Source organism: Hippocampus bargibanti, linkage group LG12, assembly GCF_051943395.1.
Source record: "Hippocampus bargibanti isolate YZ-2025 linkage group LG12, ASM5194339v1, whole genome shotgun sequence".
Classification (NCBI taxonomy): domain Eukaryota; kingdom Metazoa; phylum Chordata; class Actinopteri; order Syngnathiformes; family Syngnathidae; genus Hippocampus; species Hippocampus bargibanti.
Genome location: NC_142745.1, coordinates 12619280 through 12642200, shown reverse-complemented (window position 1 = coordinate 12642200; position 22921 = coordinate 12619280). Strand labels below are relative to the sequence as shown.

Sequence of the window (22921 nt, the reverse complement as noted above, 5' to 3'; positions counted from 1 at the left end):
TAATCGAAAAGTGACTGACGTCAGGTTGTGCACATTTGCCATGCAATGGACAAAATCAACCATCCACTTTTCAGTTTTCAACACCATCGAATCCATGCATAAAGTGAAACCAAAAGCAGACAAGCAAGGATGATATGCAGAAGTCTTGAGCAATCCACTTGAGGTATGCAAAAATTTCTTGCCATTCACCAGGGAGATGGTCACGTAAGTATGACCAAACAAAGTAGTACTTGGAAGTGGCTACTTCTCATTCAAGAACGAGACCACGAAAAAGAACGAAGGGGAGCAAGGAAAGAGTCTTATCACCAGTGATAAAGGCAACATCCGAGACTGATCTCGGTCACAGTTCCTTCCATCCGTACGCTAAGTCGCACGTCAAGGAGGAAGCCAGTGATTGCACAGACACACGGGGGCTAAACTCTTCTTATCTTACGCCGTCAAACCGTTTCATAAGTCTGCGCTTAGTCAAACACTCCGCACCGATAAGACCAAATGATCCACACCAGCCTTGCAGAGGTCTCTTCAATGGTCCTCCCCCGTTATGATCCAATTTCCTTTTTGGTCCAGGTTATTTGTGCATGTGTGTGTTTTTGACTAATCAGACACGAAAAGCAACGGTGTCTTTCCTCACTTGTGGGCGGCTTGTTTGCAGTCTGTCATTTTGCGTCAGGCAACATTCCCGCTGTTCGAGTTACCATCATGTGGGGCGCCTCGATGATTCATTTGCAAAATTAATACAAAAATAGACAAGAGAGACATTGCGCTCGATTTATATTTGACAAAATGTTATGAAAATGCTTCACAATAAAAAGTGAGCGAACAAAGTTATGAAATAGAATAGACAGTCATGTTCTGTCATCTTTAGATGTCTGACTCAACAACCGACAAAGATGCAAACCCAGGAAGAAGAATATCTGTGGTGGACTTGAGATGAACGACACAGTACACCACGGATGTAATGAAAATCCACTGATTATCTGCGAGTCTGCTCATTTACAATAGGCGGTCATAAATATTCCACAGGTTTGACAATGACAATTGTTGGCGACAAAACACCACACACTACATGACTCAAATTTCGCTACATTATGTCTATGAACATTTTGGGAAGGTCTTTTTGGTTTGTTTTTCTAAGGACAGTACTAACTAGTCTAAAAGTACAACTATACTATTTGTGTGTTGACATTTCATTACTAATTGTTACAACAATAAAGTGAAAGTTTTATACTGCTCAGGATTTGCCTTTCATCAAGATGTGAAACACTAAATTTGATAATCAGCAGCCGTCCCCTTTAAATTGCCATTTCACAAAAACTGGGCAAACACTGAGCAATCAAATAAGCGATAATCAGCCCTTTTTTTGTTACTTAATCCTGGATTGAGTGACTTCATTTTTGGCTTGCCTAGAACATTCTCATTTTAAATAATGGCAACGTATTGAAAAGGAACTGAAACAATTCAGCGCACCAACATGCCTGCACATGCCCAAAAGTTGCTCTTGGGTTCACAGTCTAATTGCCCAGAACGCATTTCAAAGCTTTGTGACTAATTAATCATGCACAGATGCTTTAATAGGACAGTGTAATCCAGATAGGCCAGTGAAAAGCCACATTTTATGCTCTGCACCAATCCTGATTGTGACCGATTCTGGCACAATCAAAAGCCCGAAGAATGAATGAATTCCCAGCGTGTAGCATTCGCCAAATGGGATTACACGTTCACAAAAGGACCATTGTCACTTCATGTCGAAGGCATTTATCTTTTTTTTTTTTTACGGCATTTCTTAGCAGAATCGACAACATTAAAACCAGATATGTCAAACATTTGTTTTTCGCCCATTGGGTCTCGGCGCCGGTCACCCACGATGGTACTGAGAGGATCGACGTCATCTGCATGTTCATTGATGACGTTTGGAGATTTATGGGAAGGATGTGATAAATGAGAGCTAGAGAACAATTACAGGGGATGGACTGAATCGGGGCATGGAGCCAAATTGGTCCATGGGGCATTTGGTACTGAGTTGCAAAGCGAGATATTTGGTTTTGTATACATGTTATTGATTTTTAAATGTCTCTTTTGAATATCTTGTGTGACCACTTCTGGCTTGATGTACAAATCAAACTTATTGTCTCTATCAGGGGATACCAAAGGGTAAGCGAAGATAGCAAACATAAGTAAAACAGAAACATTTTTGGATTGGATTGGATTGGATATGCCTTTATTAGTCTCACAGTGGAGAAATTTACATTTCACAGCAGCAGCTTTTTGTAGAGCTTCTTCGGAAAAGGCAAAAGGCCAGAAGAAGACGGAAGAACATCTTTAAAAAATATATACATATTTTCCATTCGCCCATAAAGACACTAGCTTCTTAAAGAAAAAGAAAAAAGCACAGTGCTAACCCCAAATTGCAAATTACGTAATGGAGAGTTGGACTTTAAGAAAAATCAACAGTTTTTGTTTCTATCCAGGTACATCAAAGTCTTGTTTTACATTAAACTGATCCATAGAGCAAAAATGGTCAGGGACTGCTATTTAGTGTAGATGTTGATGACTCTGTACACTGGGAAAAATGGTGTGTTAAATTTACTCAAATTAATTTCATCAAGTACTGGCACGTAACAAGATCTTCTTGACCCAGAAGTCGAGTTTTGAAGTCAACTACAGATTAATTACAAAAAAGTGGAAAGAGGAAAAGAGACGGAAATAGTAATTGTAATTGTAATAGTCGGCATAGGGGAAGTAGAGGTAGTAGTAGAGGTAGTAGTAGGAGTACAGTAGTAGTAGCAGTAATAGTAGTAAGTGAAAAGTGGAAGAGAGAAAGGAATAGTAATTTTAATCGTAATAGTCGTGTCATAGTAGTAGTAATAGAAAAAGTAGAAGTCGAGGTAGTAGTCGTAATAGGTGTAAGTGAAAAGTGAAAAAGAGAAGGAAAAAGTAATGGTAATAGTAATAGTCGTCATAGTAGTAGTAGTAATAGAAGAAGTAGTAGTAGAGATAGTACTAGAAGTAGTAGTAAGTGGAAAAGAGAAGGAAAAAGTAATTGTGATCTTAATAGTCGTCGTAGTAGTAGTAGTCATAGAAGAAGTAGTAGTAGAGGTAGTAGTAGGAGTAGTAGTAGTAGTAACAGTCCTCAGTTAACTGTCATCTTGTCCGGTAACTACATGGCAGTTGGAAATTCTTCCCTTGGTTAAATTTGACTGATAAGCAGACCTTTGCCGACTTTAACCGTAAGGGAGGGGAAATACTGAAATTAGTCCGGATTCTTGGTACTTGTGTACGTATGCCGCTTTGGATTCCGCAATCGCAAATCCCAGAGTTGTAGGCCACTCCTCCTCCGCTTCCCAGGCAGGCATGAATGAAGTAAATTAATGATGGTCTCAGCCGACACAAACGCCCCTCGTCTATTGAGACCATGCGTTCCATTCATGGGGATGAGTGAGGCGTTGACACAAACAACAACAATTGACAACGGCAACAGAAGAGGCCCTCCTTCCTCCCACTTTTCTTTCATCCATATGCATGTGCTCGCAGGCATACGGCACAGGCGCCATGGACCTGTGTTGCCAACATGCCATCAGGGACACCTAGAGAGGGTTCCTGAGAACAGGACGAGTGAACAAAGCTCGGAGGCAGAAGGGGCGTAAAGAGGGCAGGCATGGAGAAAATCTTGGCATCAAGTCTATGTGAGTGGCCACAATGACCAGGCATGGGAGGCCATCTCTCGAACATTATCAGGGCATGAAACCAGAAAAAAAGGCCCGGAAAGCTCACGTTCCATCGTATTCTGCCCTCCCTGCTGAGAAGGGTTCAGAGGGTTCTTGCCCCTGAGGCATGACCTTCAAATATGGTGTTTGCCGGAAACCCTAACCACCAAACCAACGCAAAACCATCTTACTGAATCAAGCGACAAGGCAAGGCTATGTTATTTTAACCTGCATATACATCTCAAAACTTATAAGCGCTGTGGGCGTGACCACTTGACTGAGACTCAGTTTTCACCAATTAAAAGTTCCAATCTGAATTAAAGTGGGGGTGAGGAATACACAATGAAATACAGCTCTGACAGCAGCAGGAGTATTCCAGCACTTTTTATCCAACAGTGGAGACATCACTTTTGCAAGCTCCCCAAGGATCATGGTCAGGCCTGATTTCTCCCAGTTCCAAAGACAGCATTCTGGTCTTCAGCCAGGTCTTTGTACACTCTGGACATCTCTCACCTGAGAGACATTAAGACAGCATTTGAGGTTAGCCAGCCCCTGCCAAGACTTTAAAGGCAACTGACATCTCATTTAGAACAGAGATGTTTCCCATAAAAGTAACGGAGACTGAGGTTTTTTTTTTCATACTGACTGCATTTTCAGCTTTTATTACGCCAAACTCAAAAATGTATTTTAGCACATCCTGACAGCAGGGTTTGACTTTTGGGGCCCAATGTGAAGGGGTGTGTCGAGGGACTTTTTTCCAAAATACTCTTCAGAACACATCCCGTCGCATAAACACATCAGAAGAATCCCAAGGGGCGTTAACTGCTTTAAAATCAATATTTATAGCATCTTTTACTCTGTAGTGTGGCTCGGCTTCTTCAGCCAAATTGCTTAAAACACTTTGAGAACTGTCAATAGCTCAACGAGACTATTGAACAGGGGTGCAAAATAGCTATCCATGGCAAGAGTCCAAGCCGTCAAATGTTGAGGTAAACCATCCCGACCAAAACTCATCCACAGCTAATAGGAAACAGACCTATAATCTGTCCTCAGTATTCCGACGTACGCCCACACTCTTTTCCAAATCGCTCCATCTATCCACTCTCATAGGCTCATAACAAAAGTGACACAGGTTCCCTAGAGTCCATTAGCGATTGCGGAGGCCTCGTCAGCTCCCCTTTTTGCATTTTCCTCCTTCTTTTGACCGCCTTTATCTCTCCTAGTCTACTCCTTAGTTATTTACGATGTCCTCCTGTCCCTGGGGATGTCTTTGTCCATATGGGAATGACAGAAATGAAGCATCGGAACTTCAGGACCCAGGTCACGTTTGATTTGTTGAACTGAATTTGTGCATACATGTAGAGGTGGTTGATAAATCGATTTAAACAAAGTGTTTTTCAAAGCACACTTGGGACATTGAATTGATCCCTGAAAGAACTATTGACACACTACAGATGTTTTAACATTGTAGCACTGTTATTTTGTCTGGAAAGGGTAATGCGAGCTCTATCAAAAAAAAGTAATTTTCTTCAATAAACCTAAGCAAAGCCTGCATTTGAAGTCCAATTCAAGTTTCATACCATAAGTCGTATCTTTACAGAAGCTCCTTTGTTTCCGACAGACTATTCCATTCCTGCAATGTCGACTTTACTCAAATTTGTACTGAAAGTGGATCACCAACCTCTACAATAATACTCTTAAATACAGTAAATATGTCTGCAAAACACATATAAGCCTTAAATTTAAAATGATTAATAAAATGACCTGTACCAATCAAACAGTCAAACAAAAAATTACAGAGACTGGAATGTCTCATCCGGTCTTTTGATTCAGATTTCTCCAAGTTCTAGGGTTCGTACGTTCACCAGTCAAACCCAGCCGGGTTCAAAAAATGTCCTTAGGCAAATGCCATCAGTAGCGACAGACTAAATGTTCATTGGACTCTGAGGCAACATTGTTTTCGGACTTCGAAAACACCTGCTGTCACAAAATGACCGATATGTTGGCCTCTCAGGAGCTTCCGGCAGCAAACCATTCCAGAACACAGTCATCATATTTTAAAATTGTAGTCCAAATACAGTACGTAACCTATGTCACACAACAGCTACGCTTAGCTGAAGGGGAGTCAGAGAAGGAGCATGATCATTTTATTGGCTAAAGGCCATTAGGATTGGTCTGTCATAATATCAAGTCAATATTTTCACTGCAAGAACGGAAGCAGAAGCTAAATGTAACATACGTTCTCCAAGGGCTCGTCAAAGAAGGCTATCCAAATCAAATTGTGTCCTTAACACTTCATCGCTGGTCGGAACTTCCGAATCAAGCAACCCACACTTTTCTCTTTTGTTATTTCATGTACTTAAAAAAAAAACTACCACACGCTCGTGATAATCTTTACAAACTGCTTTTATTGCCTTTCCGACTGTCCAGAAAGCCATAACTTATATGAGTCATTCTGACATAAAATCCATTTGATTCATTCACCAGATGTTTGCTTGACTTCAACTTGAGTTTTAACTGAAATGATTCACTATTCCACAACAGTTAACTCGGACATATTTTGCATTTAAACATAATTGCATTTAGAATCCTTCCAAAATATTCAAAAACAGACTCCACCAAAACAGATTTAATGTATATTTTTACTCTCGATTCATACACACAATCTAAAAAGATAGCAAAACATATTTTTCAGAGCCATCACATAAAAACAATTCCAATAAAGACATCTATCTCTTCTTTAATACAGTGGTGCTAGGTACCGCTGCATCTCTTGAGGTCTGGCCAAAGTGTTAAAGCGACACTGGTTGCAAACAGACTAATAACCAATGAATGCTTCCTTCTCTAGTGTTCAAAAAGGTCATTGGCACCGCAGAAACAAGATCCCGACACTGACAGACAAATGATAATGAATGATCGCCTGTCTGAGTAAACAAGTAGAGAGTTGCCCTTGACCTACCGTCCACTTAATTTCAGCCCAAGCTGCGACTCCCGCTGGGAACTCCACCAACAAAAACATCTGGCCAACACATCCTCTTGGGCAAAATAAGGGGCTAATGTCACACTTTTCTCGCACAAAAAAATGTTTCACAAATCACTTCAGTCTCATAAACACGATTTCTGGTCGAGTTCCTCGGATTGTCACCGGGGAACTTTCTGTGCGAAGATACAGACACAAGGGAAATAAGCGTGGTGTGATTACAAGCCACATCTCCTGATTCGAATGCTGAGGAATGACAGCTCAAGAGTTAGATAATTCACTAGTGAAAAGACGAGACTAGCGTCATTTTATTTTCCTTGCTACTAGCACAATGTTTTGCCTTTTAGAGAGAGTTTTAGATGTATCTTGCACCGACCTGAAGATAGATAAAAAGATTTTCTTTCCAGGTTCATACTGTGCCCCCGCATTAAAGGACTAAAGCCCAGTTCCCCCTTTGTTCCTTCCTTCTGTTTTCTATTTCATCGAAGAAGCACCGGGCACTAACTCTAGCGACTCAACAGACTATCCCTTCTGTTTCACTCTAATGGTCATGGTTTTTCATCCTCTTTGGATGGCTTGTGATTGTTTCAGGGAATTTTATTGCCATGCTCGCAAATGTTACCTGACTAATACTCGAAGATGGCCGGGATTGACTCCAGCACACTCATGACCATTGTGAAGATAAGCATGGATGGATGATTGATCTGTACTCCTGTGCATGTGCGATAACAATAACATTTCATTCCGCATCTTTGGCATACATCTTAATTTTCATATATTATCAGCTCTTTTTCCTCACTCGTAGTGCACTTGGTAATAGCAAGGCATACAGTAACAACAAGAGCCCATGTTGGTGCTACTAATAGAGTAGCGTAGGCAACTAGTCAGATCTAGTCTTGATACTCTTGCACCAGTCATTTATTATTACGGTTTTGCTAAGTGGAAAGCCCAAAATGGCACCAGAAGTGGAAAAGGTGTAAGATACAGTTGTTCTAGTATCACATTCAATTGTCTTAAACCCTTGCTAGTACACTGTGATTGTTTGGCAACCAATTCAGGGTGTCCACCACCCACTGTCCGAAGACGGCTAGGATAGGGTCCAGCACCTCCCACGACCTTAATGAGGATGAAGTGGTCTGGAAAATGGATTGATGGATGAATTGCTTGCTTGCTAGTACATGGCGAATCAATCAATCAATCAATCAATCAATCAAAGAAAAAGGAATAGATATTTTATAGGAAGGCGCTCAAGCATTTTTGGGGTCAGTTACAGGTTGATAGTGAGACAAAAATATTTACTGGACACTTATTTTTCAAGTGCACCTGAATCTTCTTCTGCTGTTTGAGAATGTATTTCATTTAAAAGTCTATTCACTAGAAACATCGATTCAATGCACACATACAGTAGAATGACTATGTCATAGTACTTACATTTATTCCGCGACTTGTGCTACTTTTGGATTGGATTGAATGTACCTTTATTCGTCTCGCAGTGGAGGAATTTACATTTCACAGCAGGAAAGAAAGAAGTAGAAAACAAAATACAGCAGCTGTGAGAAAGGCAGCCACTCTCGCAGCGCCATCTTGATGTAAAAAAAAAAAAAACTAAACAGCAAATAACATGACAACACAAAGACACAGAGAGTGATTCATTCTTCAGCACTTGCTGTACCCTCTTTGTGACATGAAGAGTTCTAGATGAAAGAGGAGAGGATCAAAGTGTCCTCTTCAGCAGTGGATCAGGGACGTCATGGTTTGGCTGTTTTGGCTTTCAAGTATGCGTTTCAACCTTCCTAGTAAACTGCTGTGCTACACTAGTTGCACCACTAAGCCCACTTAGCATACACATGACATACACTAGCAGAATTCATAGCACAGAATTGCGCAAACTTGATTCAATATACAGTAAAGTCTCGTTATATCGATATCGGATATATCGATAGTCCCGGTTATATCGATACTATTTCTATGCACGCACGGAGAAAATTACATGCAAACAGGGTCGGATATATCGATAGTCCCGGTTATATCGATATTTTTTCGGACTCCCTTGAATATCGATATAACGAGACTTTACTGTAGTTAATATTCAGGTTAAGGTCCATGGATTAACTATGGTCTTGGTCCTTGTGAGCAAGACAACTTTGACACAATTTTAAGGCATACTTTGGCATACCAGTAAAACAACACTATACCCAGGTATATGCTGCCATGGCAACTGAGCCAAAGCCGCGTCACATACAATATATATAGAAAGCGTTTTATACCAGGCTCTGCAAACACCACAGACATAACCACAAGTACGAGACATGAATATTAAAAAGCCTCCCGTTATGCTTGTCTGTCACTTTGAATTGCAAGACAACCCACTTCTTATAAAAGCTATTACCATCTCGCCCCTTACACTCAGTACCGGAACCACGGTTTTCTCTTCTTTCGGCCTGTAGGCACTTGATGTTAATCGCAGACTACATAAGAATCTGCGTCGAGTAACAAGAGGTTTGGAAAAAACAATGATGTGTACTTTGGGCTTTTGGGAGTCGCTGCAATTAGGTTTGAGGTAACACGGTGGAGTCACAAGCTATTTTTATCATGTCTGACACATATTGAGCGATAAAAAGGACAGACGTACAGCTGCCAATCATATGCTTACGTGCAACAATCTTCCCTTTACACAACAGAGAAAAGTTCAGGTAATTTATGTCGAAGCAGAAGAAATTGTCAGCGAACTAAAAAGACTTTCGACAAAGTTGCCCTCAATCACGCAGTTGATGTAAAATATCTACACACCCAAGTTCAAATGCCATGTTTATAAATGCATAAATCATTTCAAATATTTGTGACATGCAGAATATTTCTTCAGATGTTAATGGATACTGCATGGGGAATCGAATATGTTAGTAAAAGAAACCTGTATCTTCAGATTCTATGTTTTTCATTAGACCACAACAAAAGGGTAACTGGTATGAGTAACAGTGACAATGTAAAGTAATGCACGTAAAAATGTAAAATGTAATGGCAGCAAGGTGATGAAAGTGTGTGTCTGTCTCTTTCCCCTACATGGCCTATGGGAATAAAGTACTGTGCAGACGCTGCCCTACTTATGAACATTTGAGTCACGAACAACGGTACACCTGAAAATTTTTGTATTAACATATGTAGTATTCTCTCCAGTTGTACATGTACATCTCCTTATAGAGCATATATTTTATTACATTTTTATTTTTTTGTACAAACCAATACAGATTACTTATACAAGCCTTAAACATATTTATATAAACATTAAAAATACTTGTATAAGCCCTAGACATACGTTCCATACAAAATATAGCACTGAATCAACTTACGAACAAATTCACCTTACGAACGACCGTTCGGATCGTATCTTGTTCGTAAGTTAGGGAGCGTCTGTACGATTCAATCCAGGTTACTTATATAAACCTTGAACATACTTATATAAAGCATGAACAAACAGTCCACATAAAATATCGCACTGAAGCAACTTGTGAACAAATTCACTTGACGAACGACTGTTTGGAACGTATCTCGTTCGTAAGTTAGGGAGCGTCTGTACAACCCAATACAGGATACTTATGTAAATCTTTAACATACTTATAGAAGCCTTAAACATATATTCCACACAAAATGTAGTACCGAAGCAACTTACGAACAAATTCACCTTACAAATGACCTTGTTCGTAAGTTAGGGAGCGTCTGTACAACCTAATACAGGTTACATATACAAGCCTGAAACATATTTATATAAACCTTAAACATACTTATATAAGGCCTAAACATACATTCCATACAAAATATAGCACCGAATAAACTTACGAACAAATTCATCTTACGAACGACCATTTTCATTTGTAATTTAGGGAGCGTCTGTACACACAAAATGAAGCTTGCTTAGTGTCTCATTTAAAAAGTTTCACTGTACATGCATTCCCAACAAAATACACCTGACTACATGCCATCGATGCACCCAGTTAGTCATTTCCACGTCACTCTTGAGGACTTTAGAGACCGTCCTCTTGTCCTTGGACAGTTGAGCTTGATAGAAAATCGCACCCGAGCCAGCGAGCGACAGGCGTGGGTGCATGCTGCTGCTGAGGCAGTGAAAAAAAATCCAGAAAGAAGCAGACAGAAAAGCAACACTATATTTAGCAATGTCGCCTCATTTTTCTGTCTTGTGAATAATCATAGTTTGACAGCAAGCATCCAACAGAGCAGAGGTTGTCGGGGATGCGTTGTTGCCCTCCATTTCCTCCTCCTCCTGTTTTTTTTCTTCCCCTGTGGCAACATCGCAAGAGAGAAAAGTAGCAAAGTCTTGTAAGAACTGCTGCAGGTTTGCGTGCCACAGTTGCGCCGTGTTGTTGTGTGGAAGCATGTTTTCGGGCTAATGGAGATTTTAAACGGGAGGGAAAGCGGGGGAAGGTTTGGACCACTGTATTGATGCCGACAGGTTGCAACGCCGGCAGGAGAAAACGGCAAGGGAAACATTGAGCAGCAAAGAAAAAACACGACAGCATTTGCTGAAAGCCTTTTTATGCCTCCATGGAATCTGAAGGCATTTTGGATAGGGATGGTAAAAGTCCATATTCAAGCTGTAATGAGTATCGTATTTTCCGGTGTATAAGGTGCACACAAAGCTTTGATTTTCTATAAAAGATGAGCCTGCGCCTTATACGGAGTTGTGCCTTATATGTGAAGTAATAGTGAGCCATATTATAAAAACATTTAGATATTTATATATTATATTTGGAAAAACCCTTTTCATTCATTGAAGGTGCGCCTTATAGTCCGGTGTGGATTATATATGGAAAAAGTTTGAAAACACACTATTCATTCGGGGTGCGCTTTATACTCCAGTGCACCTTATACACCGGAAAAGACATCAATTCAAATGAAAATTTGAAATAAATATACACATTTCTTAAGATAATAAATTGGGTTTTTTGTTAACCGTAATCTATTATCATACAAATAATTTCTAATATAATATTTCAATGCGTGTATTGAATCGACAAACGAGTTTCACTTTTTGACTTGAACTATGACATGCCGTATAAGGCCTTGATTTTCTGCAAAAGATGACCCTGCGGCTTATATACAGGTGCGCCTTATATGTAAAATAATACTGAACCATAACAGGTCTCACAACTACTATCAGCAGCCCCCGTCTCCATTTCCCCCTCAAAAGTAGTGCGTAACAATCTCTATTGTAGCGCCTTATCATATGGTGCGCCGTTTATTTGGAAAACTTTTATAAACATTTATATATTATATTTGAAAAACTGTTTTCATTAATTGAATGTGTTCCTTATAGTCAAGTGTGCCTTATATATGGACAAAATATATGAAAATATACCATTCATTGTGGGTGCGCCTTATACTCCGGTGTGCCTTATACACCGGAAAATACGATACTCTACCTGTCAAAACAACATCGAACAATCTTAATAAAACTAAAAAGCCACATCAAAGGTTGTAATGAGCATTTTTAAATGAGCTAACAAATGAGCCGCATACAGTAACCGTCAAGGCACAACCGCAAATCAAGGCTAACAATATGTAAAACGGCATTTAAAAATAAATTAATTTGATGACACAGTACATTAAACGCACGTCATATCAATCTACTCCCGAGCGACGCAGTCACTCATTGTCCTGTCACATTCGGTTTAGCAAGCGCGATCGACTCGAACGGGCCATGTTGCTTGATGACACGGGCAATCAATTACATGACATGACATTGCATTCCTGAGTGAGGGGAGGATTTATGGATTAGGGCAATAATGCAGTGACGGAATGGCCGCATTTAGCATCTCGTCAGCAGTCTGCTTGCGGCTTTCATGGACAACACATGCACATCTGTGTCGCTGATATTTTGGGTTTATGATTTAGTGACTCAAAAACTGCAACAAGATGCATTCAATGAAACATGAAATGTTTTGAACTCTTTAAATCCCTAACATTGTGATCATGCGGGAAAGAAGAGCGACAGTGACGGGCCGTCAGGGCCTGGCAGGCCTTCTTTGCTGGCCTAAAAATATCTCAATCACAGACTGATTCATTATATTTCGTCGATGAATTCTTATGAAATAATTCCAAATTCTCTTTCAGCATCCTTTCAGTGCGTTTCCCCTATTGTGCTGCTTCCAGATGTGTATTTTCGTATTTAAGCATTTAACCAATCACATTTCAGCCACCATTTGGTTAGAAGGGTTAGAAATCGACCTGGACGCCTTCACAATCAGTTCTGCAGGACCTGGAGCATCAAATGTGGTGCCAATGACTCTGTTGCTTTAACTAATGTCTGTTGCTTTAGTTTAGCCAATCAGATCTCAAGTTGGTGACATGCAGGGCCTTCTCGTAAGCCTGGGTAACTTTGGAGTTTTCGCCAACTATGATTGGCTAGTCACCAGTCAATCATACGATCACTTGTCACTATTGACAAGAGCATACTGGCCAGAGCTAGCACACTGTATCTGTAGCGAGATACCTAAGCAGATACATTGTAGTGTTGATTTAATAGCGGTTTTGTCAACCCAGAATGGCTTAAGGAAAAGAAATTGATTTGGTTACAGATTTTCTGTTAAAGCTATTTTCAAGACGGACTTTTCAAGAAAAAAAATTGGACATCATTAAGAAAGATCGGAAATGCTTCCCAATCCTGTTGTTCAATCTTCTCTGCAGTGTAAAAGAGCGACTTCTGAACCCCCTATCAGGAATCCACAGTAAAAACTCAAACAGTTTCATGACAGTATTTCTTTCTTCAGAAGTTATTTCCTGGCTAACCGGACCCTCTAGTAAATCATTCCAGACGTTTTATTTACAGTCGCAGCTCGGATTGATTTAGACCTAGCACTACTGAAGGCCCAGGGGTGATATGCATGGCCTGCCACTGGTGTGTGTGTGTTATTGTTTTTTCTTAAGTGCATGTTTTGACCATTGCGCAAACAGTTTGAAAAGTCATAATTACAGTGCCTTGCAAAAGTATTTGGCCCCCTTGAATCTTGCAACCTTTCGCCACATTTCAGGCTTCAAACATAAGGATATATTTATTTATTTATTTATTTATTTTTTTTTGTCAAGAATCATTAACAAGTGGGACACAATCGTGAAGTGGAACAACATTTATTGGATAATTTAAACTTTTTTAACAAATAAAATCAGTCAGTTAGGACAACAGTGGATCATTCAGAGATCCTCATGGAACCTCTGGGGTGAGTTTGCTGCACTGAAAGTAAAGTGGTCGAATAATATTGCTCGCCACACTTTTCAGTTTTTTTATTTGTTAAAAACGTTTAGAGTATCCAATAAATGTTGTTCCACTTCACAATTGTGTACCACTTGTTGATTCTTGACAAAAAAATGTAATTTCATATCTTTATGTTTGAAGCCTGAATTGTGGCCAAAGGTTGCAAAATTCAAGGTTGCCGAATACTTTTGCAAGGCACTGTACAGTCCTATGGAAAACCTCACAAATACAAAACGCTAGTAAGCCTGTCATGTGATGCTCTTCTCTCCGACCTTGAGAAGTTGTTACCACCCTAAACCGAAGACCACCTGCATTAGCCCTAAAAATAAGCCTTCAGCGTGTCTTAAAGGCTATTGAGGAACCCTTAAGGACAAAGTCCCAAATAATGGGATCTTTTCTCACCGAGGCCGACCTTGTACCCAGGTGTTCGTCCGAAGACGCTGGAAAGGAAAAACAACGCTAAACACTTTCAAATGTGGCCCAAGGATTAGAGTAACAAGCTATTACTTGTTAATATGTTGCCACTCTCCCATGGTTTGAAAGCAGTTAACCTCGACTTCTGTTCGCGGGGTCATAACCTCGTCCGCTAAAATAGCGTGTGATTACAGAGTTGCTTTCAAGGTAACTACAGGAGGAGCTGAGTTAAGACAAGCTCTTTTTCTTTGTGCTATACACCTCCATCACTGCACATCAACTCTGTCAGTGTGGCTGTTCAAGTTGTGATTGCATCATGTTATCTCGTGTGAAGACGTCTTACACCTGTGAGATGCATGCGCACCTTTGTTCGAGCCCGCCAGCAAGTTTTGTTGTTGATGACTCCCCCTCGTCTGCTGAATGGGCATTCCTTTTTTCTCTTTTGTGTAGCCTCATGGCGCTACTTAATAACAGCCTGCGCTTTAAGTTTTGCAAGCCACAAAGGCTCAGTGATCATTGTCGGTTTCAGACGCGGCTTTTGGGGTTTTTTAAGAGCTCTTGTCATAAAAATACAATACAATGAAACTCATCTTTATTTATACGACACTTTATACAACCGCTGTAAAAAAAAAAAAGACCACAAGCATGTTATAAAACGGTGCCAGGGTTCAAATACTATATTTTGACTTTTGGACAAAAAAAAGTCTGTGCAGTCTCTCAGTCGTACAGGAGTGGTCCATCGAGGAAAAGGTTTCTTCAGGCGTCATCTGTACTTGTTTGAAGGTGTCAGATGTTTCGCTACTCATCCGAAGAGCTTTGTCAGCGAACTAAAGTTGTGCTGGCAACCTTAGCCCTATATCCCTAATGGACAGAGGTGGCCGTGCCAGACCTCTGCTCTGATAGGTCCCTGCTATAAGGTTGGGGGAGCAGTGGACCACTCCCTGAAGCTAAACTGATTACTTCTATTGGTCTATCCCTGGCTCTGATTTTACCTCATTAGCCAATCTGATTACCTCGACACTCCTCTATAGTTCTATCCCTGGCTATGGATTCACCTCATTAGCCAATCTGATAAGCTCTAATGGTCTATCCCTGGCTCAGATTTATCTCATTAGCCTGACTAAACCTACGTGGTATCAGCATAAGAAGTCTGTTGTAAGCAGTCTAAATTAAACCTTAAACCACCATAGCGATTTAGTAAAGAGTTTTGCTGTTTTACAAAACAATTGCTTCCTTTACTCCTCTTTCAAATAGTCTCTGTCCATAATGGATATATGGCCAAAGTTGGCCATTCTGATTACCCTCTAATGTTCTAACCCTGGCACTGAGTTACCTCATTAGCATGACTAAACCTACGTGGTATCGGCCTAAGAATTCTGTTGTAAGCGCGGTCCAAATTAAACCTTAAACCACCAGCATAACTTTAGTTCGCTGACAAAGCTCTTCGGATGAGGAGCGAAACGTCCCACACTTTCAAAGAAGTACAGATGACTCCTGAAGAAACCTTTTGCTTTGGACAAAAACGTTGATGAATATCATTACGTTTATGATGACAAGTTAGCATAAATGCAAGATCTATGTGAACTGTGAGTTTACACTGCACTCATATTTTGATATGACAATGATATGTGATTTTACTCAATGTTCTCCTCTATCAAGGTGCAGATATGGATTTTGTTACTTGAACCATGGAGTGTAAATTCAGCCATTGCCAGGTTTTAATTATCCAAATCCAGAAGCTTTCTGACACAATGAGTTTACGGACAATGTGCATCAGATATAAGCCCACTGGAATAACCTAATAAAAGTGCGGATTCATGAAAACAAAGGACATATATGACCTATTTTGTCATTCAAATCCTTTGTCGGGGTTAATGGGGGGGGGGGTACTTATATGGTATGTATGCCAGTTAAAACGCATTTTATCATTTCTGTCTACAACCTCTTGTTATTTTTTTTGTTGCTTTGATAGAGTGCAAAGATTTGAAAGGCGAAGACAAAACACTCGAGTCTCTCAGGTCTCAATTTGGGATTTGTGCCAAAAGCAGTGATATTTTGATTTTCCGCCGGTCAGAATATGGAAATGATCATCGGAAAGTGTAATGAGTGACTATAACCGTTTAATTTGTGTGTGGTTTTGTTTCAGAACCAAAGATAAGGGAAAAAGGTTTTATTCTAAAGCATTTCTAAAATAAACTCAGTCTATGTTAACATCTGATGATCATATTTATTCCAAACAAATATGGAAGTCGCCAACTGACAGCTATTGCGAAACATCATGCCCCATTATTTAGTTCAGTCGACGAGCTCATTAAAAATGAATAAAAGCGTTTTAAAGAACAATTCCCAGCAGCGTCGCACAAAAGCCAATACAATTAGTGCAGTGCAGATCTTATGGGCATTTCAATCTATGCGAGGTTGCTCCGCGATGCATAAAATAATGTCGGAAACTCATTAAAAAACAAAATGGAAGTTGATTAGATGAAAAGGGGAGGGGGTGAAAAAAAAGGATCTCTTTTCAACCATGTAAATGTGTGAGTTAGTGTTGTGTGAGATCCATCTCGATTAGACACACAATGAGATTCAAAGAAGAAAGGGCAAAAAAAAGGATGTAAACAAAACAAAAATCTTAAGGGTTGAAAGGAGTTGAAAGAGCCCACAAATAAAGAAATAAGAAGAAATAAGTGTGCTTAATCGGTTTGTCAGTGTTGGTTATGTATGGTGCAATTTTGAAATCCATCTTCAATGTTTCTTCAGGCGATTTTACACAATCTTATTTCAACACTGAATCCAAACAACCAACAAAGGCCTAATTTATGACTTTGGTTTTTGACTGGCGAGCTAAATTATTGACTCATTTTGTTTTTTGACAAAGCCGTTCGTCATGGTGATTTTTAGATGTTAACACATTCTGGACTCGGGGTCCGAACCTCAGTTCGGGACTTCGTATCTAGAGCAGCTTTACTCCAGGCAACTACAAATTTTATCTATACACACACACACACACACGCACACATATATATATATATATATATATATATATATATATATATATATATATATATATATATATATATACAGTAAAGTCTCGTTATATCGATATCGGATATATCGATAGTCCCGGTTATATCGATACTATTTCTATGCACGCACGGAGAAAATTACATGCAAACAGGGTCGGCTATATCGATAGTCCCGGTTATATCGATATTTTTCGGACTCCCTTGAACATCGATATAACGAGACTTTACTGTATATATATATATATATATATATATATATATATATATAGTCGGACACACACACACACACACACACACACACACACATACATATTCTCCGACATATTCTCCGAATCTGAAGCCATTGTTTTGATTCTAAAGCAAGGCAAGACGTCCCGACGTGACATCACGAACAAGGGGGCGACCTTCTGAAACTCGGCATCTCCTAGGTCATTTTGAAGTAGTTTTGGGAGACTTAACTCATTTTTATTGGTGTTTTTCATTTGACTAAAAATATCAGCCTGCGGTTATGGTGTCGGTTATCCTTTAATAGTGCCACACAATGGGGGATGATAAATGAGTAATTAATTACTTCTTATGTGCATTACATTGCAGCACCCAACAGATGCTCTATTTATTTAGTCTGAACTCATTTTCTGATCCTGCAGCAGGGTCCATTTTTTTCTTTTTTTTCATGTGAGGAAATTATGATTTTCACAGAACTGCGACGAGAAGAAAATACATTAAAGTTATTTATATTCAATTTCCTTCAATAGTTGATCAATGAAATGTCCTCTGCCACATATCAACACAACACTGAGGCCTATTTTAACAAAACACACACACACACAAACACTAAGAGGGTCTCATGTGGCAAGTGGCAAACATTCATAACATGTTGGATGTCGGCCTGAGTGAGGGCTCAGCCAACTGTGAAATCGTACTTGATTTCAGAAGAGAACCGAGGCCACACAAAAGCCTGTTTGGACAACTAAAGGCAGCCAGGCCATTAAAAGAAAAAAACAAGGGTGGATGGGCATATAGGATATTCTTTAGATTTCAAAAGGACCATCCAAGAACTACACGCAGATACTAATAGTTGCCAAGTCTTCAACTCTTCTAGGTACCAATCACATCAACAAATATGGAAGATTTTCAAAATGATCTGAATCTATGATGCTATTAGATTAGGTCGCCCCCCCCTAAATAGAGCATTTTCATGAGGGTGCCACCAAAAGGCAACAGTATCCTAAAAATAACGATTCCAAAAAGGCCTTGAAGCCGCCCGGTAGCTCAAGCCCCAAATATACCACACAGCAGCTTCTAACACCAACACTTCAATGTCGACTCACCTTTGAAGGACAGGTAAATCCTTGGGGCTGAAAGGGGCTCCAAGGCCGGAGGGAGTCCCGCGGACGAACAGGCCACCAGGGCCAGGAGACAGCACAGGCTGTCCCACAACATTGTCTCTCTCTCTCTAAATGAGGAGGAGGAGAATCCGGGAGCTGCGGGACAGAGATGGATGGATATTAAACAACAAAGCGCTACCTCTGCCCACACCAACTTCCGTCAAGTCAGCAGTTGGTATTTAATCACGTGCTGTGCCTGAGAAGTGCAGAAAACTGGGTATAAATGAAAGATGAAACTGGTTTGAAAAGTTGATTCTCAATATAAGCAATGTGAACCAAGGTATTGGTAGAACTGTGCGCCAATCACAAATTGAAATGCGTCTTGGTCATTAAAAAGGAATGCTGACTCCAATTTTCGGATGTGAGTGAGAATTCACCATAACATATTATTGAGCGTTTTAAAGCATGTACTCAGGCCACGGGAATCTTTGAATGGTGATGTGTCTATATATATATATATATATATATATATATATATATATATATATATATATATATATATATATATATATATATATATATATATATATATATATATAATACATTTCATTAATAAGGACACAGTCGCAGGATAAGAACAACAATTTTTGCGGCAGGTGTATACTCTCTTTCTCTCTATCTATCTATCTATCTATCTATCTATCTATCGAGCTATCTACCTATCTACCGAGCTACCTATCTATCTATCTATCTATCTATCTATCTATCTATCTATCTATCTATCTATCTAGCTAGCTAGCTAGCTAGCTCGATACATAGCTAGCTAGATACTTGCTAGCAATCCACACGCTCATGGTAAAAACACACACAGTTTAATGACAGTATTTATTCACAAGCTATTTCCTGGCTAACTGTACCCTCTAGTACAGTACAGGACGCGTAGTAAATCACACCACACTTCTTTTTTTACAGTAGAAGCTGTATATTGATTCAGGCATAGCACTACTGAAGGCCTAGGAGTGCCTTGCACAGCCCGCCACTGCCATAGGCTAAATATGAATTTATTTTTCAGGCATGCATATTTGTTAGTGACCAGTGACTTTTTTTTTAGGATTTTTTTTCAAGACTTCAGGTGGAGGACTGCCAATGTCTGGGATTTCAATGGCTGTGGGTACATTCTGGGATGAACCTTTTACTTGCTAAGTGCCTCTCTCCACTCCAACCACCCACGGCGCTTCCCGCTGCTCTCTGCATGACGCACCACCCGCATACGGAAACAAACCTACTGGGATGAAGCTTAACAACATATCAAGCAAGTGCAGTTGTATTTTCATTGTTTGTTTTGTTGCGTGTTTCTGAACTGGACTTGTTCCTTTTGAGCCTAACAAGCATAGTGGCGAGAAGGACTATAGCCACCACACGTAAGGCAGCTGAATGTTGGGATGGCGTCCAAATGCTGCGTGGCAAGTCGCGGTGGAGCACGAGGAGACAATAAAACAAGCGTACCGCTGCATTGAGAGCTGTAATTTACATTGGCGTGACACCGAGACACAGAGACATAGAGACACGGGGTCTCGAGTCTGAGGTCAATCTGTCAGTCAGGGTTTAAGATGAAGTTCCACGCCGAGGGCTCTGAGACAAAAGTCCAAGGTAGGCCTTTACCCAAGATAAAAATGCAAAAAAACTGACTTGGGACTGAGTTTTGTACACGCACCACTGAGGCTACAAAGTCAAGTCAATTGTTTGCTTTATAATGTCAATTTGCAAGTTTTCCCAAGGCAAGAAAACCAAATGAAGCCCAGATGGGCTAAATGAAGGGACAAACATATGCTACAAATTATGAGGCAAATTGTCAAAACAGAATAGAGCAACAAAGAGTAGATATGGAGAGAAAACGGGATAGATGGGTTTGGTGACTGGTGGAGGAATGGGAGAACAATGGGCACAACAGCCATCAAAAGTCATGTTGCTGCAAATTTATGCAGAATGTGGGTCATGATTAGCTTGAACGGATTACATTTTAGAAACAACCATGCATTGTTTACAATTGTATCAAAAGTAGTATATAGTCCTGCCTTGTGACATTTTGTTATTAAGTACAGCACATAATTGTCAATTATTTGAGAAACCACCATACTGATTGTTTTATTTTTATTTGCCTAGAGCCTAAAGGTATTTTATATATCATAGGTTAGTGATGGACAAAATCCTGGTCAGACATACGTACGAATTAGCGTCGCATGATTTATGTTGATTTATGATTGATGAATGGGTCGCTATTTGCTAATTTACACAAGCACGTCAAAATAGGCTTACATAAGGTATTGCTGTCGTGTTTTTATTATCTAAAACAAGAATGTTAATTTGCAAAAAAGAATATTGACTATAATTTTGACTTTAAATTACGATCGCATTAGTGATCACGAATTAGACAACAGCACATGCGACAAACATCCAAATTAAGCCTCTGAAGGACACTGATTCGCTGTGGCGACCCTTTGAAGGGAAAAGCCCAAAGAAAAAGAAGAAGACATATGACCTTTGTATGTATTCGGGAAATGATTCTGATTGGCATCCCATCATAAACAGAGGGCCTCTTTGCATATCGATAACCAGATCTGCTGGACGAACTCCACTTTGGACATTTTCAGGTTATCAATGGTGCACAATTAACTAGTTTGTACAACTGCCCAGTTGCCACACAACTTTTTAAAATATTATTATAAATTATTTTATTATTATTATTATTTATGTATTATGATGTATTTCTTTATATTTTGTATTAAATCTCTCTTCATATCAAGACTAACTCTTAACATGACTTTACAACTGCATTAACCAACTGCCATTTACGATTAAATCGCTTTACTCTCAGACGTAGAAACGTCGTAAATCGAGGAACGGCGTAATTAGCTCTGGAATACACTCGTGAACTGTAAATTGCACCTGGAACCGTATTATTGTCCCCCAATATAAAACAGGAGCCTGTTGCGTAGGATGAACAGCAAAAGTGCCCGCGGGGACCAAATAAAAGAGTCCACTTGAAATATTAATATGATTGATTGCGTGGCGTGGGTGCATATTGTCCGCATGGGCACAATGTCCACTGTTGATTTGAAGGCGCATCTGTCTCCAAGGCTCCACGTTTCACAAATACGTATTATGCAGAAAAGCGACTTACTCTTGTTGTCCTCTTGCTCTGTGTTTAGTTTGGTTCAACAGTGGTCGAAGAAGTGGTCGTAGCAAAAAAACAAAAACAATGTACAACCCTCCAGCCCTCGGGGCTCCTCGGAAAGTCTGTGCCCGGGCGCACGCAGTCGTGATCCGGCGTGTGTCCTCTGCAGACCGCGCTCGATTATTCCAGCCGGAGAGGGAAATTATCTCGTCTGGATTGAGTTGAACTTGGTCGTGTGAAGTTGTGTTCTCCGTTTATAGTTGTGTACTTTCCACGAGCGAGCAGAGATGCAAACGAATTCAAATGAGTTGATCCACACGGAGAGTGTTCCACTGTTCCAGTGGCTGAGAAGTGGCGTGTGCAGGTGGATAGAGGAGACCCTCTCCACCCCCACTCCCCTCCGGGTTTAGACACACCCATGGGGGAGGTCACCTACCTATCTCGTACCCACCCCGAAAGGAAACACAGAAGAAGGCTCCAGTGGGGTTTACTGTAAAGTAATACCTCGTTTTTCACGTTAAACGAGGATCAGGACTACACGCGATACACGAAAATCCGCAAAGTATATTATAATAATAACCCCGTGATAGGACACGGGGTGCTGTGCTATGCTCGGAAGTTGCACATAGTGCTATCATTGGGTGACGTCGCACTGGGAACCAATCAAGCTACAGCCATGTACAAAACCTCTAAATCATTCTGCATTTTTTTTCATTCTGGCCGTTTTTTTCCCTGAAAAAAAAAAACCTGTGATGCATCGAAACCGCCATAATCGAGCAGCAAAGGAGCAAGAGATGACTGTACTGTACTCTAGGGGCAATAAAACTCCCAGCAGGGGGATATCTTACCAACAAATGATTAAAAAAAAATCTTCTTAAAAATATTTTTGGGTCTCTGGAGTTATTTTCAAATGAGTTTGGGGACGGAAACCGCTAAATTATACACAGTATCTTTCACTCTCTCGACGGATGGCTGGATAGCTAGCTAGCTAGCTATATGTGACGGGTGTCACAACAGTGACTGTCTTCATCTC

The 22921-nt window shown here is 40.1% G+C and overlaps 1 protein-coding gene across 1 annotated transcript in view; it reads right to left on the bottom strand.

The window, feature by feature from the left end:
* The window catches only part of LOC148890513 (semaphorin-3F-like), an 80440-nt gene extending 58184 nt beyond the window's left edge, over positions 1–22256 (bottom strand). The window contains exons 1-2 of the mRNA XM_089009826.1: positions 21895–22256; positions 18717–18869 (exon numbers count right to left, since the gene is read on the bottom strand). Coding sequence (XP_088865952.1) covers positions 18717–18828 — 112 coding nt within the window. The 5' untranslated portion in view covers positions 18829–18869; positions 21895–22256. The remainder of the gene's footprint in view (positions 1–18716; positions 18870–21894) is intronic.
* Between the last annotated feature and the right edge of the window lie 665 nt (positions 22257–22921).